The sequence below is a fragment of the Apiospora kogelbergensis genome (genome assembly GCF_038363985.1).
Source record: "Apiospora kogelbergensis strain CBS 113332 chromosome Unknown utg000003l_segment0_segment0, whole genome shotgun sequence".
Lineage (NCBI taxonomy): Eukaryota > Fungi > Ascomycota > Sordariomycetes > Amphisphaeriales > Apiosporaceae > Apiospora > Apiospora kogelbergensis.
Genome location: NW_027117420.1, coordinates 279,728 through 304,003, shown reverse-complemented (window position 1 = coordinate 304,003; position 24,276 = coordinate 279,728). Strand labels below are relative to the sequence as shown.

Sequence of the window (24,276 nt, the reverse complement as noted above, 5' to 3'; positions counted from 1 at the left end):
ACCTGCGACGGGCTTGGCCAATGCAAATGCGAAATATAAGCAATTTGCGTACATACGTACATATGTAGATAGAATTGGTGATGTCCCTGTTGCCAACAGGTTGATTGACCGACGAACAAAGACAGAGGTCGTTGGCGTTGGGGTGATGCGCTCCGGTCCGCGCGTATCTGATGACAAGCCACTCTCCGATCATGGTCCAATTACCCGTTGTTCTAGTCGAAGTCAATCGTGCACAGTCTCCGTCTGATCAGACGTGCCTGATTGATGACAGGCACATGCGAGCATCACCCAGGCGGATGAACTTAGAATGTATGCACGCGCGATAGCCGCTTGCTGATTTTGAAATTGCCATCTGATCCCATCTGATCCCATCTTGACTCGATTGATGGGAGTTGGGAGTCGTCGCAAAGAGTCACGTGACGCCTGTTAGTGTCCGATCTCCGTCTTGGTTCTGGACTTGGCAGTTCTCTCATTACGAAACGTCCCACCAATTCGACCCCTCCTCCACTTTCTCGTCTCCTTCCGACCCCCCCTTCCGACCCTCCTTCTTCATATGCCGTTTCCGGGAATTGTCCCACTGCGACTTGGCTGAGGCTGGCGGCGTCTCAGATTTTGGCTTTGGACCAACCGCCAGCTGAATTGGCATTTTGACATGTGCGCACCCGCGTCAACGGCACGCGCGGTCTTTCCCACTGTGCCACACTTCCCAGGATTTCTTGATTTGTCCATTGTCTTCTTACTTCGGACGGATCTCGCCCCAATTTCCAAGATTCGTCTCTCCTGGGCTTGCGCTGGGCTCGCAGTAGCCCTGCAACCCTGCAGTAGCTTATCTGCTCCAAAGTTCTCGTCCCAAGGTTCATCCTAGACCTGTGGCGTGCTGTCATAGGTCTGAGCAGAAGTCTGATCTCCGGACATCAAAAGAGGAGTCGGGGGTTGTGAGGAGACGATGGGATCTCCTGCCGAAGCAGAGGGAAGTTGCGATATGCGACGCCATTATTGTCTAGCATCATGTATCCACGGACCATGTAGATCAGGAGACCCAGTGGTTCATTCATTCGGTTTGTTTCTTCCCTTCTCCTCACGCAATTGAATCGCTCTCTTTCATCAGTCTTGCTCTTCTTTCGCATTTCCTTCTTCTTTCAATCACATATCGTCTCTTGGATAGAGTAGAGTGCAGCTGCTGGTTCAAGCGAACAAATATACATATACCCCACATCACATACTACCCCACGATGTCGTTGACGACAGCATCTACGAAATGCCTGGATGAGAAGAAGGGCCAAGAACAGACCAAATCGGCATGGTTCCAGTTCCTCAAGGTATGTCTCGTAACCCAGCAATCAGAGAGGCTTTGTTTGCCTGCGAGAGCGAGCTAACGGCCCGCTTTCTTGTGTCTGCAGTCCGTCATGACCTTCAAGGGCGACCTGACCTCCCTGACCGCGCCGCCCTTCCTCCTCGCTCCAACCAGCATCATCGAGTACTCGGCGTACTGGGCCGAACACCCCAGGCTCTTCGTCGCGCCCGCGCTCGAGGCCGACGCCGAACAGCGCGCCCTCAAGGTCCTGCAGTGGTTCCTCAGCACCCTCCGCGAGCAGCACGCCAGCAAGGATGAGGCCGGAAAGCGCAAGAAGCTGAAGCCGCTCAACCCATTTCTGGGAGAGATCTTCCTAGGCCGTTGGCACGACGACTCAGCGGGCGTCACTGAGCTCGTCAGTGAGCAGGTGTCGCATCACCCGCCCAAGACGGCGTACAAGATCTTCAACAAGGCGCACGGCATTAGCGTAAGTGCAGCCCTTGGCTCCCTGTTGTTGCGCCCAATAGCCTCAATTGCAAGACTAACCCATGTTTCTACCCAACAGCTCGAAGGCCATGTTGCGCCCAAGGCCTACTTCTCCACGACTATCAACATCGAGCGCAAGGGTCACGGCGTGCTCCACATCGACCGCCACGACGAGGACCACCTGATCACCATGCCGAAAGTACACGTCGAGGGCATCATGACGTTCCAAATCGCACCCGAACTGAGCGGCGTCTCGTACATCCACAGCAGCTCCGGGTATGTCTCGCGGATCGAGTACGCGAGCAAAGGGTGGCTACTCAAGGGCAAGAGCAACTCGTTCATCGCCACCCTGTCCAAAACGTCCGAGCCGTCGAAACCGCTGTACACTCTCGAGGGACAGTGGAACAAGTCGTACACGATTAAGAAGGGCGGCGACAAAAGCAAGGCGACGGCGACGGTCGACCTCGCAAGCCTGCGCCGCACGCCGCTGACGGTGGCGCCCCTTGCACAACAGCACCCGCTTGAGTCGCGGCGGGCGTGGCACGCTGTGGCGGCCGCCATTGAGGCCAACGACATCCTGGGCGTTGGTCGTGAGAAGAGTGCCATCGAGAATGCGCAGCGGGCGCTGCGGGTGGAAGAAAAGAACGACGGCCGCGTCTGGAACCGGCGCTTCTTCCGCGAAGTCCGGGTGATGGACGACCCGACACTAGCCCGCTTCGTCGACGATGTGGCGCTGCAGCACGCAGAGGGCAACGGCAACGACGATGTTGAGGGGATTATGAGCTGGAAGTTCGACGAGGATAAGTACCGACGAACCGTCCAGAATGCGGCGGAGGGCGTCAAGAGTCCGACACATACCCGGTTCGACTCTGGGATTGGTATGATTGATGATGAGATTTTGGTAGGGGCTTAGAAAAGGAAAGAAATAAGCTACCAATTCTGGGGTTGGGTTTGATAACGAACATATAACGGCCGATACGGGATGATAGGTTGCTTTGGCAGTATTCCTTGGTGGGTTCGGGGTCTTTTAAAGGTCATGGCAACTAGATGTTGACAACTCTTTGACATTAATGCATGGCGTACTGATGGATATTGTTTTCCCTGGTCGGGAAAGATTGTGTCATTGTTTATACCATTGAAATACAATTGAGAAATATAATTATAAGAGATCTGCTCAACTAAATCGCATATGTATATATCCAGACCCTTTGATTCTTCACACCCTCTCCCCTCCACTAACTGGAGCTGGTGTAGGAGGCACATCACCTGCACCACCCACGAGCTCCGTACCTGCCTCGCGACGAATGCGCGCAATCTCCTCGGGCGGAGGAGCCACCCACTTGGCTGACTTGGTAGGCGGGACATGTTCGACATACATGGTGTCTATCTCCTCCAGGGTGCGGCCCTGACCCTCAAGGACGAAGAAGTAGACGAGAAGGCCTCCCAGCACGTTGCAGGCGGCAAAGACGTAGCCATAGCGAAAGTCGATGGCCGAGGTGATGAACGGGGTGAAGAAGGCGATGAGGAAGTTCCAAGTCCAGTTGCTCGCCGTCGCGAGCGCCATGGCGCGGGCGCGGTACCGGCTCGGGTAGATCTCGGCGATCAGGGTCCAGACCATGGGGCCCCAGGTGGTGGCATAGCCGAGGATGAAGAGGCAGGCGAAGACGATGAGGATGATGCCGGCCTGGGGCGTCGTCTCGGGGTTGTCGCGGTCCAGCTTGAAGTGGCCGACGGACGCGAACACCATGAAGCAGATGAACATCCAGGCGCTACCCGTCATCAGCGACTTGCGGCGGCCGTAGTGCTCGACGAGGTACAGGCCGATGAAGGTGACGCCAAAGTTGATACCGTTGAGAATCATCTGGGTCACGAAGGAGCTGATCGAAACGGAGCGGAAGATGGTCTACGACCACTGGTCAGCTTCTTCGGAAATGTCATGTGCCCTACCGTGTCTGACTTACCGTCCCGTAATAAAAAAGTAGTTGGCGCCCGTAAGCTGCTGGAACATCTGCAGTAGCATGCCCAGCGCAATGCGGTACGACATGCGCGGGCCCTTGAACATATCGAGCAGCCCCTGCATGGCGCCCTTCTGGACCTGGGACTCGGCGCGGAGCTTGCTGCCGATCTCCTCCATCTGCAGGTGGACGGCGTAGTGGTTGGCGGGGGCGCCGTAGACGCGCATGAGGGTGCGGCGAGCCTCTTCAATACGGCCGCGGCGGTAGTCGAAGCGCGGGGTCTCGCTGAACAGCAGAATGCCCAGCCCGAGGATGATGGTCCAGAGCCAGCCGAGGCCGATGACGATACGCCACGACGCCGAGCTCTGCCTCTGATGCGTGTAGGTGCCATAGTTGAAGCAGGCCGCCAGGAAGATGCCCAGCGTGATGAAGAGCTGGTAGGTGCAGACCAGGGCGCCGCGGATCCACGGCGGGGCCGTCTCGGCTTGATACATGGGCACCAGCAAGCTCAGAGCACCGACGCCGAAGCCGGCAATGAGGCGACCGGCCATGATCTGCTCCCACACGGTTGAGGCCGCCACTTGGATGACGAAGCCGACAGACACAATGATGGTCCAGAGGCATATGGACCAGCGCCGGCCGATCTTGTCGGCGATGGGCGCCGCGATCAGGGCGCCAACCAGGGTGCCGATAGATAGCAGAGCCACGATGAGACCAGACCGCGTGTTGCTGAAGCCCATCTGTCCATTGGGCGGCTGCGGCGAGCCGAATCTGGCCAGGAAGTTGGGCATCTCCAGGAAGCCACTAATCTGACCAGTGTCATAGCTAGAGGAGAGGAAACGATAACGATACCAATCAGCACGACTACTTGATAGTGCAATCGGGGGAATGGACCCGGAGCGAAGAGTACATACCCGAAGATCAAGCCACCCATGGAAACGAGGGCACCCATAGCTATGGAGCGCCCCGTCAGCCGCTTCAGTGGCGAGTAGTCGAGGGTCTCGGCGGTGGCCGGGCCATCGATGTGGCTCGACGCCTTCTCAGGCTCATTCTTGTCGACGTTGACATGGTCGAACGTGACATGCGTACTCATTCCCAGCATGCTGGGCAAGGGTGGCGCTCGTGGCGTCTTCTCTAGGCTAGTTGGGCCGGCTTTTGAGGTTGGAGCACATTGGGGATGTGCCGTACAAAGGGCAAGAGAAGAGCCATGGTGGGAGCTGACATGGGCCGTTACTTATGAATTTGTCTAAGAGGGAGACGGGAAGCAGTGGTAGGCAACTCCTGCGCACTTCTTTCGTCATGCAAGAGAGGTTTCGGAGAGTTTCCCAAGCCCAAGCCGCGGGGCTGGGGCCGGCTCGAGGGGTAGGCTCCTCCTCCCCCATTGGATTGGATCAAATCCTCTCAACCAAAATCTCATCTCATCCTCCCCTCTGTGCGACTGTGTGGACGGGTTATGCTATGCAGGGGTGCATGCGCCAGTCCGAAGTGAAGTTTATCTACCGTCAAGCTTTGGGGCGTCCGAAGCGCGTCATCGGTTCTGCGGGTTAGCCTGGACTAGGAGTCCGGAGAAGACGGGATCCCCAGAAGCGAGACGTCATCTGCTCCGATGCGCGCCAGTCCATCCGTCACGAACGTCATCTGCGCCAGAGACAGTTCCATATATAAGCATGGTGCTACCTCAGAGAATCCCGGCCCTTCTGCCCTTCTGTTCTCCTTTGGGGGCAATTCGGTCCTTTTGTGAATCATCCTCACCGCCGCCAGTCAGCATTCGTAACACATCATCTTCCCCTCGACTACTGCATTCTCGAGTCAATCCACGGGCATGTCTGATCTCAATAATTAGTTGGTTGGGGATGGTTGGAGAATCGGGGAAACCGGGCTCTCTTAACTCAATTCTAGCCGTCGCCCAGATTAATATGAGGGGTCGACTGTCACTGTTCGACATGCACTAAAGGTAGCATAAGCTTGGATGCGTTTTTGCATATGCTGGGCCTAATTGAACGTATTGTGAGCTAGCTAGAAAATAGGAGATCTTTCCGGATAAACCAAAGACACCTCAGCCTTCTGGAACAAGGCAGTGCTCCGATCCTTCCAGCTCTTTCATTAGGTCGTGGGATCGCCTTTGATGCCGTTATTCTCTGAAGCAGCCGCAAGATCTGCAGAAGTAACAGCGGTTTGCATCCCAGCTTCGATCCGTCGCTGTATGGAGACATTTCGCAGACGAAGGGTTTCGGCGGGCGTAAGGTACAGCTTGATGACGAACTTAGTCAGCGTGGAAAGCACCCAGATGGTTTAGTTCATGCGAAAGAGAGGTCATGTTTGGCTTACATATACTTCAGTGCCAATGAAATGGATAACAAGGCCAATCCACATAGCGATTCCGAAAGAAAGGTTCATCGACGTCATCTTCTCGGCCACATTTCTTGAATTTGACCACTCCGCCCGTACGTGTACGCGCTGTTCCGAGTTCTGTTGTGAGAGCCAAGCCTCGCACTCGGGATATGCCGCAACGGTCTTGTTGTCGTCATTGAAGAGCCAAGCGAGCTTGTCACAAGGCTGGGAAAGATAGTATGTCCCAGTCATGGGAAGGATGAGGAATGCGAGGAAGAAGATGATCCGGATCGTGATAATAGAGCCGGCCTATAGGTAGCGATGCAATGGATGATAGTTAGTACTTATTCCCAGCCAGCTAAATAAATATAGATCACCAAAAGGAAGCAACATACCCAAACCCAAGCCCTGATCATCCAGGCTCTGTGCAGGTCGATCCGTAGACGTTTTATGTTGACATAAGCCATAAACATGGCAAAGAAGAATGCTATTCCGAGAAAGCCGGCGGATGATTGAACATCGAGCTGACCTCCCATCGTTGGTCTTGTAATAATGAAGCCTCCAGCGATTCCCACGAGTGCTAGGAGGATTACCAGATAACCATTGACCCGGTGGACAAGGAGGGCTTTGTAGCGTACCATCGGAACGAATTGGACCAATGCTAGCATCCCACCGGGGAGGACGCCAGCGAGATGAAGGATCATCCCAATGGAATACAGAGGCTGTGATAAGTGAAAGCACTCTCCAGGTGCGGCAGCACTGGGCTTGCTTCGGTCGGGGTTGCACATGACGCCGTAGAAGTTTAGATATTGGAGTCGCGCCAGACAGAATCCGAGCATGGCGCCGGAAAGACAGAACCACAAGATGAAGTTGTATCCCTTTGAGAACCCAATCGGATTGTACACCTGGCGGGCTAAGACGGCGAAGGAGCCCATGTCGGGCAACAAAAGGACACTTGTGGGAAAGAGTTTGATGACGTTCGTCGAAAACAGTTTTATATTTGTTCTGGCAATTCAATTATCGCACGAGGCTGCATCTTGACTCATCGAAGAGACTCTGATCAGACGGGCAGTGTGATCATTTTATATCATCAAATGTTCAAATATACAACAAAATTCCTTCTACGCAACTACGTGTTCATGGCCAGATTTAAGTGTGATAGGATAGCCAAGCGGTATAATGAGACTTGTTTGGGAACTCGGACTCGGATTAGGGGTTGTATTTGATCGCCCCTTGAGTCGATGAGGGTCCTATCTCTGCGGTATATTGCTGCCTATTTGGGAATTGGCTCAATGGCCTTGTGGCCTATCAACGCTCGCTTATGCTTATCAATCGTAATCCCTGTAGACATTTGTAAGGTACGTGGCAGTTCCTCCGGTCCCAATGTTCATCCACGTCTCTTCCTGCACTCCTTGGCAATACGTAATATCCCACCTTGGAGTCAGCTAGTTGAGTCAACTCAGATTCGCAGTCACGGCTGCCTTTCGGCAATGTTTCCAACTTAACACAAGTGCTGCAGGGCCTGTCCACCTCAAAAGCTAGAAGTCACCTCTCAGCCCGTGAACCATATTCCACCTCGTCTCGAGAGCTCGCCCAGATGGTGGGTGTACCAGGCCGTTCCAGGGCCTGTGGAACGTGTCGCAGGAGAAAAAGGGCGGTACGTAATCTTAGCCTCTACAACGCATTTCCAGCTTTGGCCCTCTTCCTACACGCTAGGTAATTGACGCATCTAACCTAGTGTGATGGCCGACGTCCCGTTTGTGATCGCTGCGAGCAGGCAGGGTTGGTTTGCAGTGGCTATGACCGACAGAGGGTGTTTTTGAATCATACCCAAGCAACGACTGGGGTGAGCGGTGGCTTCTCATCAATCACGTACCGGAAGGAGTACGGATTGTTATGTCAGCAGACAGAACGCGCCCAGAATGTTGTTAAAGACACGGGGATGTGCATTGCACTTCCTGCGTCACTTGCCCGGACCGCGTATAGCGAAGCAATCTTCAGCGTATTCCTGGAGCATTATTTGCCGCAGTGTGGCCATCCATACAGCTGGGTGGAAGCGCTTCTGCGTCTCAGGGACAACGTACCAGCTGTCCGGTTGGGCTTCGATGCCATCAGCCTTACTACGATCGGGATGCGAGATAGTCATCCGACGCTGATACAAGCAGGTCATAGTTCTATGACCCCCGCCCTGACGGAGACAATCAAAATCGCAAATGATCAGGGTCGTACTGCAAGGACCAGTATCCTTGGTGCATCAATGATGCTGTCCATGTTTGAGGTATGGCTGCCGCCCGTCTACGACCAGCAGGACTAGGGAGATGAGGGAGCTGATGATGAACCTATGATTTGCAGATCCTGATTGGTACACCAAATCATGTCGAGCCCGCTCGCGCTCAAACTTGGCTCGTACATGTTCACGGACAGCTCGATATATTAGAAGAAAATGGCCCTCACGAATATCGCGAAGGCATTGGCCATGAGCTCTACACAGCTGCCCGAATGGCTTTGGTGAGTTCTAGCAGCCTCCGGGAGCTTGTGTCAGTGCCCTGTGTGAAGTCTGGCTGACAAGCCCAAAGATGATAACAGGAATCAAGAATCGCAAGCGGGTCCCTCTCTTGGACAAAGAAGGTTGGGGCACTATACCATGGGAAGTCCATGCGAAATCCCCCAAAGATAGACTGATAGATATCTGGGGAGAGGTTGGTGGTGTCTTGGAAGACGTAGACTCTGCCCGAGCAACTGCAGATGCAAACAAGAAGCGAACCTTGAAGAAGCGTATAACACTGGCCGCTTCGGTTCTCCTAGCACGGCTGCGAGACTGGCACGGGGAGATGGGCCCTCTCATGGAGTTCCGCGATACGAACGGGGACGTTATTGCCATCGTCGGCCGAGAGGACCTGATCCAAGCGGACATTGCCTTGATGTATTGGACAACATGCCTGCTAGTCTCTTTCACGACGCATCTAGTAGCCGATGGGTCCGATACACCACTACCCTGCACAGATCCCATCATTTATATCCGTTTCATCACGGCAGCTATGCCATACTTCTGGCAACCAGCGGCCGGCCTACTCGGTGTACAGGTCACAAGCTTCCCGCTCGCTCTTTGTTTGCACGTGCTATGCGTTCTTAGAGACACCAGAACAACCGAACTTACAGGATCTGTCATGGAGCTGTTTAGACAACAAGAAGGCAAGGCAAATATAGCCGGATTTCTGTCAAGCATCCAGATGGATATAGGAGACTTACACTGGCAGGATAAATTGGATTTGCTGGGGCTAAGGCATGAGCCAAGAGCTGAGCAACAGGACCTTGCATGCCATATGGACTTTGTTGAAGCACCATTCCCCAGCTAGGTGAATCATGGTTACATCATGGTTTCAGGACGCCTCACATATTCATCCTATTAAAGCAGTTGTCGACTGCTTGCAAGTGAGAAAATGGCTTGCTTCTAACTTGCCTACCTACCGGCACAAATGTCAATAATGCCGTGGAAATGTATTTTGAGCTAGTATTTCAGGCTACCAAATCATGGCGAGTGCGGGGGAGTGACTATACGGACTTCACTGCTGTTGTTGGAAGCTGACCCCCCTCCCAGTTGATTTCGGTCCAATTCTACTCCTGATTGATTGTAGTCGTTGAGAAGCCTGTGATTATCTTTGCAGAGAGAGTCCCCATTATCTCTTAGATACGTCGTGCTCTCCACATTTGGCTGACAGTTACCATCGCAATGATCGACTATGATTCTTACTGTCGCCAAGATGCAGTCGCAGCGCCTGTAGCGGGTGATGGTGATTGTGCACATGTTGTCGGGGTTCGAGATATTTGAGTATGGCTGGTGTGGCCTGGTTGATCCAAGCTTCCCGTACAAGTTTAATACAATTTATATTCCTTAAACGAGTCGGTCGTATATGATAGGTTAGATTCGAGTATACAAAGAGATAGTTGTGGAACAAACTAGATATCGCAATTCTTTTAGGCCCTTATAACTTTTTACTCTGGAGACCCTACGCTCCTTTTCTTTCAAGCTCCTTCAATTCAATGCATACAGAAGAGTACAGACTTAATGCCATCCGTGATCCATAAGAAATACCCGTTAGCCAGATTGAGACACTAACATGCAGCTTAGCATGAGGTATATATTAAAGCAAGGACTGCTTTAGCGCGAGAACGAAAAGGTGACCTTTTTTCTTAGAGACCATTGATTCAAGACAGACAGGTAGGGTCAGAGTAGAGAGTAGAAGCCATTCACAGGACTTCACGTATTAATCATAGGCACGTGCAGAGGAATATTCTTAGTTAGCTTACCGAAGTATGAGATCGCCCAATTTCTCAAGGGCCTGAGGTCCAATTCCGGGAAAGGCCAACCCACGCCATATATGAAAAGTTGATCGACGTTGTTAAGACAATCTCGGACCGGTGCACTGGTCGGTGTACAATCCCAATTTGCGCCAAAGCATTGCCTGTCCAAGCTCCCAGGCCCATCCCACCCTTTACTACGGGGAGGAACCAAATCACATGCCGGACAAGATTCATATGGATAGCACCAACATGGAGCCAAAAATGGGCCAGATCGCCTCCCACGTGGGTGTAGCCCAAGGCCGACGAGCATCGGCGTCACTGGCGGCGGCGTGGACGGGCCAATCCGGAGACGGGAGTGTGGTGCGGCGAATGCTCCGGAGGCTCGAGGCAGGTATTCCTTGACGACGATCTCCCCAAACCGGACGACGACGTCGACGTGCACGAGGTCATCTCGCGATATTGTGGGGACGCGCAAGCACGACGCTCGACGATAAGGCGCCCCACCGCCACTATGACCGCCAGCAAGCCCACACGGACCCTGGCCAAGCTCCACCGCCGCCCTCGGGGAAACCACTGGACGAGCACACGTATCAGGGCGGACTGGAGGAGCAGCTAGGCAGGCAGGCAGGGCAAGCACATGTTAGTTTTTCTGGGCTGCCCGCGCTGCGTTGGCACACATATGCAGGTCCAGCGTGGTCGGCCCAATCAGAGAGGCGGCAACGTACGACGGGCTCGAAACGGCCAGAGTGCCAATCAACAAGCGGTGTCCCCGTCCTCCCCCTTTTTCCCGACTTATCCAGTCTGAGAAAGGTGGGGGCATTGCGTCTGAAGTCGACTTCAACTCTCTTTTGCCCCTGACCAAAGCTTGCCTTACCTCGCTCACTACCCCTCCCTCTCCTCACACCGCAAAAACCCATCAATCCCATCCCCAACGATGGCCGCACCCATCCCAGAACCCGCTGCTCCTGCTGCTGCTGCTGCCGCGGCCACGGCGGCTGCCCAGGACACCGACAGAGGACTCGCCGGCGTCGTCCTCACCGAGCGCGACCTCAAGCTGAAGTTCAAGGCCACCTTCAGCGAGGCCGTGACCAAGTTCAACATCAAGGTCCACGAGCCCTTTCTGACAACGACCAAGCTCAAGGCCTCGCTGACGCGCTTCATCGACGACCTGGTCGACGACGACGGCCAGCCCGTCGAGTCCACCGACGGGCCGCCGCGTCGCATCGTGGAGAAGGTCGCCCAGTACTGGGCCCAGGAGTACGACTGGCGCGCCGTCGAGGCCGACCTGAACGCGCGGCTGCCCCAGTACACGACGCTGGTCAAGACCGAGGGGACCGACTTCAGGGACCCGATCCCGCTGCACTTTGTGCACAAGCGGTCCGCGAGGCCCGACGCCATCCCGCTTTTGTTCCTGCACGGGTGGCCCGGGTCCTTTTTGGAAGTGGAGCACATCCTCGAGCCCCTGACCAATCCCGAGTCGCCCGACCAGCCGGCCTTCCACGTCGTCGCCCCTTCCATCCCGGGCTACGGCTTCTCGCCCGCGCCCCGCCGGACCGGCATGGGCTACCGGCAGACGGCCGCCGCCTTCTCCGCCCTGATGCGGCGCCTGGGGTACGACAAGTACGTGTGGCAGGGCGGCGACGCGGGCAACTTCATCGGCCACTTCCTGGCGCTCGACTTCCCCGACCAGGTCGTCTCGGGCCACTCCAACTTCTGGGTCGTCCCGCCCAGCGCCGAGGACCAGGAGCGCCGCGCCCGCCACGAGACCAACGAGGACGAGGACTTCGTCATGGCGCGTCTGGGCCGCTTCACCGACGTCGGCTGGTCCTACGGCCAAATCCAGCAGACCAAGCCCCTCAAGCTGGCCGCCGGCCTGACCGACAGCCCCGTCGGCCTCGCCATGTGGATCTACGATGCCTGTGCAGGCGTCTGCGCCGACCCAGAGGTTTTGTTCGCGCCCGAGCGGCTCATCACGTGGACCATGATGCACTGGATCCCGGGACCGTACGCCGCGTTCAGCCTGTACAAGAACGGACGGAAGGTAAGTTACGAACAGACCAGTAGTGCTTTGTTGTAAAGAGCCCGCGGCTAACCACGGACTTTTCTTGTCTTTTTCTAGGATGGTGTCATCTCCACCAAGGGCGTCCACTCCATGCCGTTCGTGTCGCAGCCCATGGCCATCTCGCAGTTCCCCCTGGACCTCTGGTACCGCACGCCGTTGGAGTGGGCCAAGCGGACGGGCAACGTGGTGGTGTGCGAGCGCCACGACCGGGGCGGCCACTTTGCGGCCCTCGACGCGCCCGACCTGCTCGTGGGCGACATGCGCCAGTTCTTCGGCGACCGCGAGCTGTCGGGGACTCAGGTCTTTGTGCCGCCGCCCATCCGGACGCGGGGGGGCGTCGGTCGGGATGCGGGAGTGGCATGTGCGATAAATACCTAACCACGGGGGCTGTTGTTGGTGGGCGGCGTCAGAGCATGGAAATGTTGATGAATGAGGATGTCGTGGGTTGCGAGGTCCAACCCCGTATCATGGAAACGAACGCTTGTAACGAACGCATTTGAGATATGGTATATTAGATTGATTAGTGTAACTGCGTATATTGTATTGGCTATTCCCTGTTCACTCACTCGCCTGGTCTCTAGTCATACCAGATGACATTGGCGCAACATCCGCCATCCGGGATATTCACGCGCGCCACGTCCCTCGCCGTCGTCGCAACCACCCCTCCATCCCCTTCCGTCCTCTCCATGCGCCACATCTGCACGTACCCCGTCCCGACGTCGGTCATGGCGGCCCAGTCCTCGGACCACGGCGCGGGCGAGATGGCGTTGGCGATGCCGTCGAGCGTGGTCGTCGGCACGCGGAACAGCTGCTCCGTGATGGCGCCGCTCTCCCCGTCCAGCCGAAACGCCGAGATGAAGCCCGGGTGCGGCGCAAATGGCGGCTGCGTGGGGTCTTTCCTGCGGCCCGTCCACGCGCGCGCCGTCGCCCACAGGTACGCCCCCTCCGGCTGCGACAGCATGACCTCGGCGGACCAGTACGCCGCCGGGTCCGCCCCCGGCGGCAGCAACGAGTGTCGCGACAGCTCCTCGGCCACGATCCGCAGCCTCTGGTCGATCGCGTACGCGACGACGACGTTGGTGGCCTCCATGACGACGTACAGGACCTTGCCGCTGGGGTGCACGACGAGGTGGCGCGGGTGCGACCCCTTCTGGGCGTCGGGCAGGTCGTAGCGGCCACGTAGTCCGACCACGCGCCCCGTCCCGTCCGGCGACAGGAAGTGCGCCCACAGCGCGTCCCCGTTCAGGTCTGCTGAGTAGATGGTCATGCCGCCGTCGGACGGGTCCAGCGCCAGGCCGTGAATGCCCGAGGTGTTGCCGTACCGCCATGATTGCACAACCTCCTCGAGGATCCCGCCGCCGCCGCCGCCGCTGCTGCCGTTTGCTGGTGGTGGCGGGGTCGTCGACAGGGACATGGCGCATGCATCGGGTCCAGGCCACGAGGCCGAAAAGACCCGCGGGTACTGCGGATGCGGCAGCACGTACGCGGATGTGCGATTGAAGCACGCGCCGGCGGCGGCGACGCTGTTGCGGAGCTCGAGCGTCACGTTTTTCGTCTCTTCAATCGTAGCATGGCCATTGCCGTCTGCGGAGCTGGCGTTCGCAACGGCGACTATCACTTCGTAGCTCGCAATAGCGGACTTGTTCAGCGAGGCCCCGTAAACGTTGGTCCTGTTGGCGTCAAAGGCGATCCAGCTGTGCGCCGAGTCGGCCGTCATGTTGGCCGTGACCTCGAGCCTATACGGGGCCTCGTCATCGAAGGCGAGAGCATAGAGGCGCGCGGGCGGATACAGGTTGCCGATGAAGAGGTGGTGGACGCGGGCCTGAGTCACCACTCCCATCATCGTCATTGTTGTCATGGTCGCCGTCGCTACCGTAGCCAGCCATGATGATCGCCGTCGAAGTGTCCTTCTCTTCTTACTGGGCGAAAGAGAAAAGGCCATATCTTCATGGACAGTGCAGGTGAATGGGGCTCAAGTTTGGTATTGCACCCAAGATGTATAAGTCGTGCTCCTCCGTGCGGTAGAGGGTTTCCTCCGTATCTTGGGCTTCCTTTGACTATCTAGATCAAAAATGAAGTAATGCAGAAAGTGGGAAGGGAAAGAAAGAAAGAAAACGCCCATTGGCATAACCACAGGTTCAATTGATATATCGATCGTACAATTTGGACGGGCGGCGGGTGCATTTGTTATCATCTGCCCCTCCAACTGCCGGTATGTGACGTCCGTTCTTGGAGCGTGAAGTAGCAGCCGCCCACTTCAGGCAGAACAAAGAGAAGATGCGCTGCGACACTATCGTATTGGGTGGTGATAAGAGACAAAACAGACAGACCCCTCATAATCCAAGCAAAGAAAACGACTGATCCCATCAACCCATCAGAGAAAGCAACAGCGAATCAAGCAATGCAATTGGTGAGGGAAAATGCAAATAATATTACAACATATGTTCGCTTCCTGCCACAACCAAAAATCAAGATCGTCAATGTTTTTGCCTTGTCCGCTAATCTTCCTAGAAAGCGCACAATGTCTGGCACAAGGCAAGAAGCCCTATCCAGCCACTTCATTTTATAACACCATGCAAGTGGTTTGCCTTTCCTTTGGCTACTGACGAGATGCAGCCAACACTACAACTGTTTCCTGGCTAATAACATTTTGACCAAATGCGGAACAACAAACGACACATGCACAGCCACTCGAGCTTAGTTGCCATTGACAACCTTGTCATCGTGGGGTGCGGCCACGACCGAGTATTGCCCACCTGCACCCGCCCAGGTAACAGTCCTTCCCCGCAGCGCCGTGTTGTCAATAGGGGTGGGCACCTCAATATCGTCCAGCGTTCCTTGGCCAGTTTGGTAATTGGTGGAGAAGCCCCAGGAGTAGACCGTGCCAGACTCGGTTATCGAGAAGTTGTTGTCCGTACCGGCACAGACAAAGGTAGCCTCCAGATCTAGAGTGGGTGTATTAGTCATGTTGTTCTTGGTGAGGAGTATCGCTTTCGCTGAGATAAAACAGAGACTTACCTGGCAGTGCCAAGGGCTGTGTGAGAATTCTAGGCTTTCCGTTGGTGGGATCATCATCATCGAAGATGGCGTTGTCTTCCGTGAACACTTCCTTCTCCTGTCCGGTTTGGTGGCCATCAATTCGGCCCCAGGTGAGGACCTTGCCGTCCTTGGTACACGCGATAGAATGATGCACTCCGGCAGACAACTGCTTGACCTTCTTATCCTCCAGACTGGAGACCATGGTCGGATGCTCAATCATGGCGTCCGAGACACCGGCCCGGTCGCCAAGACCGGTCTGGGAGAAGTTGTTGAGACCCCAACCCCAGACTTGACCGTGGTTGTCAATGTAGAAACTGTGGTAGGACCCGGCGGCAACATCCACGGCGTAGTGCTTCTTGGTGAATTTGCCACAGGGCTCTGGCTTGAGCCCGGCTTCGGCATGGTGGCCGCGTCTAGCAATGGTGCGTCGTCCCAGCTGGAACTGACCACCGGCACCCCAAGTGAAGACCTTTCCGTCCTTGTCCAGGGCCAAAACGTGGTTGGCACCAGCGGCGAGTCTGGTGATGTTTCTCACCTCCGGGATCAGGGCTGGTGTGGGTTGAACGCGGATGTTATCGGTGAAGCCGATGATGCCGTCGGTGCCTCGGAAGGTACCCCATGCATAAACGTAGCCGTCGTCGGTCAACACGAAGGAAGCAGAATCACACGCAGCAACGGCCGTGATCTTGGCGTCCGGATGCAATGCGGACAGGTTGACCTCACCGGGCGTGCTCTCATGGGGGGTTCATGCCGCTGTCATCGTCATCGTCCTCGTCGGACTCTTCGTCATCAATGTCGCGAGTACCTCCCTCCCAGTGGGTATCGCGACCGAGGGCGTGGTCATCGTTTTGACCCCAGGTGAGAATGCGATTATCGTGTGTCAACGCGACAGCATGCATACCACCACAGGCCATCGCCACCACGCCAACCTTGCCAGCATCGAGCTGGTGGTTGATACGAGGTCTCTTGACATCGATAGGCTTCTTTCCCTCGTACTTCTTGGGGCCCAGACCGAGCTCGCCAGACGAACCTTCGCCGAAGACGAAGACGTCCAATTTGGTTGTGGGAGCATGGTTGATGACGGGATTGCGCTTGAGGAGAGTGACAGGCTTGGCCTCCTTCTTAGGGGCGACCTTCTTAGGGGCAGTCTCTTGTTTGACCTTCTTCTTCGGCCTTTGCTCTTCCTTAGGCTCTTCCTCGCTGCTCTCTTTGTCTTCCTCCTCGGACTCGTCGACCTTGCGCTTCACACCGTTGGTCTTGGCCGCAGCCTTAGCAGCCGGCTTAGCAGCAGCCTTGGGTTTGGCGGCGCTGGTCTTCTTGTCGCCATTTGTAGCAGCTGTCGCCTTTGTCACCTTCTTGGGAGCGGGAGCTTTCTTGGGGGCAGCGGCGCGCTTGGCCTTGGTTGGGGCAGGGGCTGGTGCTTCGTCTTCTTCTTCGTCCACTTCAGACGCGTCACCCTCGGACTCGTCGACGGGGGAGCTGGAGCGGCGCGTTTTGACGCGGCAGTGGCCTTCTTTGTGGCAGCAGCTTTGGGTGCGCTCTTCGGCGCAGGGGCCTTTGTAACGGGTTTTGGTACCGGAACAGGCGTGGCCTTTGGGGCGGCAGCTCTCCTGGGAGGCATTGTGTGGGTTCGGGTGTGCGAAGAAACAAAAAGTAGACAGCGGTGAAGCCAGCTACTCTGGAATTGAGGATGGGGGTTCGGACGAGGTGTTGACGCGCTGGGCGCGTGTGTAGCGAAGCCGCCGGGGATGACTGATAATGATGGCGCAAAGGTGCTGATGCGTCGCGCTCAGAAACTTTCGAGTCTTACGTCAGGCAATCAGGACCTATCTCGTACGACGGTCGCTTGATCAGCAGCCTCAATTCAACCTTGGGACTCGCAAATGTTGTTCTTCGAAAAGAACAGTTGGAAGGGGAAGTGTGCAGAAAGGTAGGAAGACTCAAGAGAGAGACGTTGAATATTTTGTCCAATGGATAAATGGGAGTTGGGTTGGTTAGTGGGTGTGTGTGTGTGTGTGTGTGTCTGATGTAGTAAAAGTCGCGCCTCAGTAACAATTTTTGCTGCTGCAGGGGTAAGCTGGGTACCACTGAAGATTAGTTCCGTATTCCCAGGCCTGAGGAACCGGAGAATCAGGTCAGGTTAGTTCGGTTTAGGCTTGGTACTGGCATTCCAGTGGAGCAGGACACAATCCCTTCTGGCCCTTCAGCGCTCCGATCAGCCGCCTCCTGAACCGGCCAACCAGCCATCCAATGAATCCTGCAACGATCCCCACACAAGCTCTTACCGCCTGCCATATCCTACAGCCGTTGACCGACGAGCAAAAGTTCAAAGGCGCAACTCCCCGAGCCCCCTATTTACATCACCAACACGCCATGCGACACCATCGTCAACATGGCGCGGCACTGGCCATATCCTACCACGTGCGGCCAGAGAGCGACGCGACAACTGCAACGCTGCAATCGCATCCGTAGCAGAAAGGGATTGTGACTAGATGACCCAATGCCTGATCGCAAATACGTAGAAAAGAATACCATTTGGAACCTAATCATTGGCCTTGAACGTTTAGGCAGCAGTACAGAGTATCATCTGACAAATCGGGCTGCTTGGTCAGCGCCAATCATCGTCCAATTATGTTGGCTGCTACCCACGGGCTGCATCACGGATTTGTCGCTGCATTCGGTCACGGATTCAATAGCATGTCGCATAGAAGTGTAGTCGCCAAAAGGCGCAACAGATTAATAATTTCTGTCTGCGGGCTAGATGACCCTGCATGTCAACGCCAACCAAATGCGCCCCTCTTGCCACTGGTATCAATTCTCAATCCGTACCCTTAACGCCTAGTTCAAAATGCTTCCTTTTTCGAGTTTGTTTTGGTGCATGTCCATGCATCATAACTTGACGGTCCAGCTTATTTCTTGGTGGTGAAGTCGGTCTCGTTAGGGTTGGCGGCACCGCCAGTGGTGGACTTCTCGCAGGTGCAGGCGTCGGCAGGCCGGGAACCGCAGGCGCAGGTCGAGCCGGCCACGGGGGCGTTCTCGGTGCCAGATCGGTCGCAGTTGCACTGGCCGGCGGGTCTAGCGTGGCAAGAGCAGCGAGCGCCGGCGACCTTGTTCTCCGAGGCGGCCTTGTCGCAGCTGCAGTTAAGGGCCTTCTCCTTTCCGCACGAGCACTTGGCTTGCTGGGCTGTGCAGACAGACGTTGCGTTAGCTTCTCTTTGTCCTGAATGTTTATCCATCTGGCTGCTCCGTTCCGTGAAGGACTTACCACAGACGCAATCGCCACCGGTGGCCTTGCCGCAGCAGGTGGAGGAGGCTTGGGCGACTTGAGAGGCCATGATGATTTGTTGATGAAGTTTCGGAGTCGGGAGACGTGGAGGTGGTCCAAGAAATGCAGGGCAGAGTATGCTTGAGGAAGTAGAGTGGGAAAAGCTGTGAGATTGGTCGTGTGATGTTGGGCTCTCTGGAATCCCTATGGCTGGGGGATTGGCTGCTTCTTATGTAGGCTTCGGCTTTGGTATTACTGGATATGGAAAGTACGACTTACATCACTGTTGGCCAGGGTTCTCTGTGTCATGCCAATTACCTTGTCGCTCATTGGCTGCTAGTGGAAGCCGCTCCAGGTACCAGCCAATCAAAGCAGCTCTGATTACACCCAACTTCAACGCTTGTGCATAAGAGAGGGAAGCTTTATCGATTGTCAATCCAGGTGCTCCGGAGGTCGCTCGAATTACTGTCGAATGTTCTCGGCATATAACTGCCGTTACTCAACCGGTTGGCCCAATTCGGACGCCAGACTCTGCCTCCTGCTTCGCCCGCCCCCAGTATGCACGATAGTGACAGTCTGTTATTATAGCCAGAGAGTGGGTTTTCTCTGACTTGAACACCGATTGACGGTCTGTCCAATTGTCAGCTCGGGCACGCCCCGCACCGCCGCCGATAGGGGTCGGCCAAGTCTCCACTACTCTACCCCTGAACCACATCGGCCACCGCAAACATTCATCCCCGTCCTAAACCCATGTGAGATTTCAAAAACGGACTCTTTAGTTCTCAAGGCACCCTTCAAGCACAATTTTGTTGATGTGGTGGTCTCGGGATCTAGTTCTGGTTCAAAAAAGATGTCACGTTGCGCAGCGAAACGCCTATGAGCAATAGATTAGAAGTGTCGAAAGATAAATACCGTCGACAATAACAATTTAGATACGAAATCGAAGGAAACATGTCTAGAAATGTACCAGATATATAAAGATCATCTTGTAAACCCCTCCACTCCCCATTTCCATACCCGCTTGGCCTCGTTTGATATCCAGCTTGACACCATAGGTACCTGATCTCCTTCCAAACTAACACTTTGCTTCCTGCACGCTCCCTAAGCAGATCCGAGAATTCCACGTACACTGGATCCTGGTAAGAAACTGAATGTCGTCTTTACTCTCAAGCAGATTGATAGGTGCGCTTTTTCTCACGCATCTGCTGCCGTGCCACTGCGGCGCCTCTTTGCGTCCAGAAGCCGAAGGCAACGAAGATTAAAGTCGCGATGAGCTCTGGCAAGAAGCCAAGCAATACTCGGATAGGTAATACCCCATTCACCGGGCTCACTACACTCTTGTATTAGCATACGGCCGCAGTGATTGAGCGATCCGATATGGGAGACTGGGGAGAGTCGAGTATTAGTAAACTGAAGGCCTAGTACTCACGGTATGTCTTACGTGTGGTTAAAGCAACCAGCGTATAGAGTACACGAATACCAGTAAATGGCAGGGAGAGAACTATAGAGAGAAGGAGCTAGAACAATGTGATATGGTTATCAGTAACATCATCATTATCATGGCCCTCGATCGGTTGATCTCAGTTCCCATAGTGATACCATAGAACAACAACCACCTACCTTGTTACCGGAGACGTGCAGCTGAGTTTCAGGAGTGGACTGGCCGGGCAAGTAGGATATAACTGTCCAGATGCAAAGCAAAACCCACGCCACCGTAAGTAGAGCCATGCCTGCTTTAGTCAGAACAAGGTCGTTTTCCGTGGGATTCGCGCTCTGAAGAGCCGAGGCGCCCGATGCGACCATTGCAACGCCGGTTGTAACAAGAACATGGAAGAAAGCCACCATGGTCCACTCGAGCTTTGAGTTGTTAACTTTGTGGTATGTTCGACTAGAGCATATGATTTAGATTCAGTATTCTAGCCTTAGTTGAGAATACATGAGAATCCCAGGAGTCTGGTAACATCTTACGCTTCGTGAAGAATGCCACATGTTGCCAGAAGCAGTGGTGATAGGCCGATATTTGAAATTATGGATGCCGACGAAGTAGAGTTGATGGACAGGACGCCGTTGACGACACGAAGGGAAGTGAAAGCGAAGAGGTAAGACCAGCCGAGAATACCGGATGGTGCATGACTGAAAATAAGGTATATAGAGGGAATGGCCAGGAGAGCATAGATGGCCAGCTCGGCTGTCGCAAGCCCGTTGGTTTTGGCCATCACGACTTGATATACTGGGAGTACGACGGGGGAGCGTCGTTGGGCGAGTCGTGATAGGGGCGGTAATGGGCAGATTCGTCCTCTTCTTCCGCAGACTGGTGGGCGTCGGCGTTCGTTCGGCGTTTCTTCTTGGAGATGAAGATAATGCCTATAACTGAGGAGACGAGTAATGCCAGGACACGCATAATAAGGAGATAAGATGTACAGTGAGTGGTAGGTCGTCGAAGAACGAAAGGTCGATAGAACGAGAAGGGGAACACTTGACTGAGTGTACTGGGCCTCAGGTTCTTATTCAAGTCCAAGTCGCCGTTCCGGGGAGTTCAAGGTGTCACTGAGGTACCGTACCTAAACGACGTAACAAGCTACCTGTGAAGGCTCAGTGATCCCTAGCCCAGTATCAGCTCCGCCCTGAGCGAGACCGAGCATCCCTGCTACTATTCCCTGGGCTGATTGGTCTGTTTTGTCTAGCTTCGATGCACATCTGACATAAGATCAACGGCTCCCAGTTGGTCTACTTGTACTAAACTTGCTTTTGATATGCTAGGGACTTAGCACATGTTCAATGCAACATTTCATTCTTCAAAAGTTTCCTCTCATCCCAGCTTATTTTCCAATCCACCTCTTATTGGCCGATGCCTCCGCTCCATCAATTCACCCTAGCCACTAGCTCGTTTCTGCCTATAAAACGTATTTTTGCAGTGAGGACTGATGGGCCTCTTGAGCACCCGTCTTGGGCCTCATGGAGACGAGGCCCTTCGGAATGGTATTATAGCTTTAGCCCCCACTCGTTGGGTGGTCAGTGTAGGGCTGTACTGACGACGACTCGACCGCATGTTTAGTTGCGTCCCACGGGGAAACCTGGCCCTCCCACGGCCTACGCCTGGTCTAGGCAAGCTTTCATCGCCCACTGTCAATAGCGCTTGTCTGAACTTGATCTTACTGCTAATAGAAGTTGCACGCCACCTCAGAAATCAGCCTCCAGACGTGAATGATACGCCCTTAGAATAGCCGCGCATGTTCCGAGGCACCATGACCTCCTTAGAAGTCTCTTATGACCTGGTGAAGCTGACTTCGTCTCTGGTATTATGAACATCATCACAAATTATATTTCAACGAGTCGACTTGGGCCATCGTGACCTGCATAGCCAAAAGAGGTGCAAGTTGGTTTCACACCATCCCGCCCCAGCATTTAGAAATTGCATTTGTTCTCATCATTAGCAATATGATTTTGATGTCGCATGGTATTTAAATAGCAGGCCAAATAGATAGTCTTTTACTTACTAGTATAATATAGATAAGTAAGTAAAAATATAAATATCATTAATGTCTTAACCTTCTTACCTTCTCTTCGCTCTCACGCTTCGTAGTCAGTTCGACTAGTGCTTGTTTGGGTCATACTCTCTTTGAAACCTTCTTTTCGTGTTTTGTTCAAATTACGATATAGTGAACACTATTCCTGATACGTTCTCCTTTTTTCCACATGCCAACTTTTGTTACTGTTGTAGACTCAGCCCGGTCCCACTCTTAAAGATACTGTCCTGGTAAATATAATCAGGACAACTGTTACTGCTCCCGTCTTCTGGGCGATTTGGGGACCCAAGCCTGATAGGCGGGCCCAGAGAGGTGCGAATCTGTGAGGTCTCGTTCCTGCTGTTGATGCCGCTTCTACATCATATCAACCGCCTCCATTGCATGGCCGACCCACCAGCTCCAACGGTATCCGCATGAGCCCGTGGTACCGAGGCGGCAGCGCCCGGTAGATGGCGCGGACCTCGCGCGCCGGTGTGTCGCCAACGCACCACAGCGCGCCCACGTGTATCATCAGAGCGAAAAAGTGCGCCAAGAGCACGAGCGCCCGGGGCTCCTGCCACTCCACTAGGTCCAGGAAGAGTGGCGGCACGAGGCATGGGAACGAGAGCATGCCCCGGCAAAGCAGCAAGGCCGGCTGCTGTTGCGTCTTCCCCGTGGTGGTGTCGGGCGCGGGGCCGTCTATGGCGGCTTGGATCCGGTGAAGCTGCTCCACCGCCCCGATGTAGGCGTGGAGGATCTCGGGAGGTTGAGTCGCTTCGCCGGGTATTGCCAGCATGAGATGGCTAAAGGGGTTTTTCGTGCCAAAATGCGAAGTCGGCGCTGCCGCCGCCTCTGTCGGGACGAACTGCGCCGTCGGGTATGAGGTGATGATGGTCAGTATGCTCATTGGGTTCTTCGTTGTTGGGCCGTTTACATTCTCCTGGACTGGGGCGCTGGCCAGCACCAAGACCTCCTCGAGGACGGTCCGGGCACCGCGTGCGATACGGAGCCACTGCATGGGCGGCGCGTACGTGCTAGGTGCATTTTCGTCATTCTCATGCATTAGCAGAGGTCGGTTTCCCAATGTGGCGAAGGCATCGACGAGCAGCAGGATGGCGGTGAAGCCGGCAGCGTCAGCGTTATGCGGGCCCAGCTCGCTGAGGATCGGGCGATAGGTCTGCAGCGCGGCGGCGAGTGAGGCCTCCCGACACGCTAGGAGGCCCTGGTATGCGTCCTTCTGGAGTTGTCCTTCGCTTGCGGCAGTGGACAGAAGGTGCAGCGCGGCCAGGGCAACCATCTCGTTCCAGAGCGGCTTATGGGACAACGCTAGGATGGGAGCCTGCACGGCGAAGCAATCCCGGACGTCGGCGGCGTGGCTTCCCGGCAGTGTTGCGCTCGTGGCCACAGTGAAGTGGTGGAATGCGCGGAGCTCCCAGTAGTGGTGATCTGTACGTAGCGATGGCTGCTGTAATCTAGGATCAATGGCTGGATTTACAGAAGAGGGCTGAGGTCCTCGTGTCTCCCGACCACCAGTTACTGTTGTTGTTGTTGTTGTTGTTACTGATCTGTCGTACTCGCAAGTGACATCATGGCGATGACAATTGTTCTAGTAAGCCAAATCAATACTACTGCATCCCCACCTGCAGCACGTTGGCGGCATTGCTAAATTGGAAAGACGTACGCAAACAGGCCGAGATTCGTCACACTGTGGTACGTTAGCGGAAGTGCATGGCATTGCGGCTGTGTTAGCCGGGTTGGACCAACCTTGACTCGTCGGGCGCGGCACCGGCGGCAACCTGTGCGCGACTTGGAGTGATACAGTCTGGGCATAGCGACGCGCCGCCGACCAGGATGCATACGATGACGACGTTGGGCAGGAGGGAGCGCGCGCGCGTGGGTGACGGATGGTAAAGGTGTCGAGCAATTAAGCTCACTCGCCCTGCAACTCGTCAGCTCGTGGACTTGAGCGAAAGCGAGCATCCCTGCTAGCTCCAGAGGGGCCTGGTGTGGTTGCAGGCTGACAGACGGGACAATTG

At 55.0% G+C, this 24,276-nt stretch overlaps 11 protein-coding genes across 11 annotated transcripts; 4 read left to right on the top strand and 7 right to left on the bottom strand.

Moving 5' to 3' along the window:
- Nucleotides 1-1,232: 1,232 nt before the first annotated feature.
- PG998_004772 (oxysterol binding protein) lies at nt 1,233-2,693 on the top strand (the record flags this gene model as incomplete). Its single annotated transcript, XM_066871590.1, has 3 exons — nt 1,233-1,319; nt 1,401-1,781; nt 1,860-2,693. 3 exons carry the CDS (start codon nt 1,233-1,235, stop codon nt 2,691-2,693), a joined length of 1,302 nt encoding a protein of 433 aa, XP_066731687.1.
- Nucleotides 2,694-2,996: 303 nt separating this feature from the next.
- Nucleotides 2,997-4,837, bottom strand: PG998_004771 (uncharacterized protein; the record flags this gene model as incomplete). The annotated part of the gene is made up of 3 exons (XM_066871589.1): nt 2,997-3,657; nt 3,742-4,560; nt 4,650-4,837. 3 exons carry the CDS (start codon nt 4,835-4,837, stop codon nt 2,997-2,999), a joined length of 1,668 nt encoding a protein of 555 aa, XP_066731686.1.
- Nucleotides 4,838-5,838: 1,001 nt separating this feature from the next.
- PG998_004770 (uncharacterized protein) lies at nt 5,839-7,001 on the bottom strand (the record flags this gene model as incomplete). The annotated part of the gene is made up of 3 exons (XM_066871588.1): nt 5,839-5,997; nt 6,064-6,375; nt 6,462-7,001. The coding sequence occupies 3 exons, from the start codon at nt 6,999-7,001 to the stop codon at nt 5,839-5,841; spliced, it is 1,011 nt and encodes a 336-aa protein (XP_066731685.1).
- Nucleotides 7,002-8,008: 1,007 nt separating this feature from the next.
- PG998_004769 (C6 zinc finger domain protein) lies at nt 8,009-9,422 on the top strand (the record flags this gene model as incomplete). The annotated part of the gene is made up of 3 exons (XM_066871587.1): nt 8,009-8,344; nt 8,419-8,574; nt 8,643-9,422. 3 exons carry the CDS (start codon nt 8,009-8,011, stop codon nt 9,420-9,422), a joined length of 1,272 nt encoding a protein of 423 aa, XP_066731684.1.
- Nucleotides 9,423-10,617: 1,195 nt separating this feature from the next.
- PG998_004768 (uncharacterized protein) lies at nt 10,618-10,984 on the top strand (the record flags this gene model as incomplete). Its single annotated transcript, XM_066871586.1, is given in 2 exon segments — nt 10,618-10,650; nt 10,661-10,984. The coding sequence occupies 2 exon segments, from the start codon at nt 10,618-10,620 to the stop codon at nt 10,982-10,984; spliced, it is 357 nt and encodes a 118-aa protein (XP_066731683.1).
- Nucleotides 10,985-11,302: 318 nt separating this feature from the next.
- Nucleotides 11,303-12,808, top strand: PG998_004767 (uncharacterized protein; the record flags this gene model as incomplete). The annotated part of the gene is made up of 2 exons (XM_066871585.1): nt 11,303-12,409; nt 12,488-12,808. The coding sequence occupies 2 exons, from the start codon at nt 11,303-11,305 to the stop codon at nt 12,806-12,808; spliced, it is 1,428 nt and encodes a 475-aa protein (XP_066731682.1).
- Nucleotides 12,809-13,007: 199 nt separating this feature from the next.
- Nucleotides 13,008-14,288, bottom strand: PG998_004766 (carboxy-cis-cis-muconate cyclase; the record flags this gene model as incomplete). The annotated part of the gene is made up of 1 exon (XM_066871584.1): nt 13,008-14,288. One exon carries the CDS (start codon nt 14,286-14,288, stop codon nt 13,008-13,010), a length of 1,281 nt encoding a protein of 426 aa, XP_066731681.1.
- Nucleotides 14,289-15,127: 839 nt separating this feature from the next.
- On the bottom strand, nt 15,128-17,090 carry PG998_004765 (GDP/GTP exchange factor; the record flags this gene model as incomplete). The annotated part of the gene is made up of 4 exons (XM_066871583.1): nt 15,128-15,375; nt 15,449-16,200; nt 16,250-16,883; nt 16,934-17,090. 4 exons carry the CDS (start codon nt 17,088-17,090, stop codon nt 15,128-15,130), a joined length of 1,791 nt encoding a protein of 596 aa, XP_066731680.1.
- A 1,288-nt stretch (nt 17,091-18,378) lies between these two features.
- Nucleotides 18,379-18,804, bottom strand: PG998_004764 (uncharacterized protein; the record flags this gene model as incomplete). Its single annotated transcript, XM_066871582.1, has 2 exons — nt 18,379-18,653; nt 18,735-18,804. The coding sequence occupies 2 exons, from the start codon at nt 18,802-18,804 to the stop codon at nt 18,379-18,381; spliced, it is 345 nt and encodes a 114-aa protein (XP_066731679.1).
- A 1,124-nt stretch (nt 18,805-19,928) lies between these two features.
- Nucleotides 19,929-20,950, bottom strand: PG998_004763 (uncharacterized protein; the record flags this gene model as incomplete). The annotated part of the gene is made up of 4 exons (XM_066871581.1): nt 19,929-20,119; nt 20,176-20,251; nt 20,355-20,622; nt 20,703-20,950. 4 exons carry the CDS (start codon nt 20,948-20,950, stop codon nt 19,929-19,931), a joined length of 783 nt encoding a protein of 260 aa, XP_066731678.1.
- A 1,675-nt stretch (nt 20,951-22,625) lies between these two features.
- PG998_004762 (C6 zinc finger domain protein) lies at nt 22,626-23,830 on the bottom strand (the record flags this gene model as incomplete). The annotated part of the gene is made up of 2 exons (XM_066871580.1): nt 22,626-23,725; nt 23,815-23,830. The coding sequence occupies 2 exons, from the start codon at nt 23,828-23,830 to the stop codon at nt 22,626-22,628; spliced, it is 1,116 nt and encodes a 371-aa protein (XP_066731677.1).
- Nucleotides 23,831-24,276: the final 446 nt, after the last annotated feature.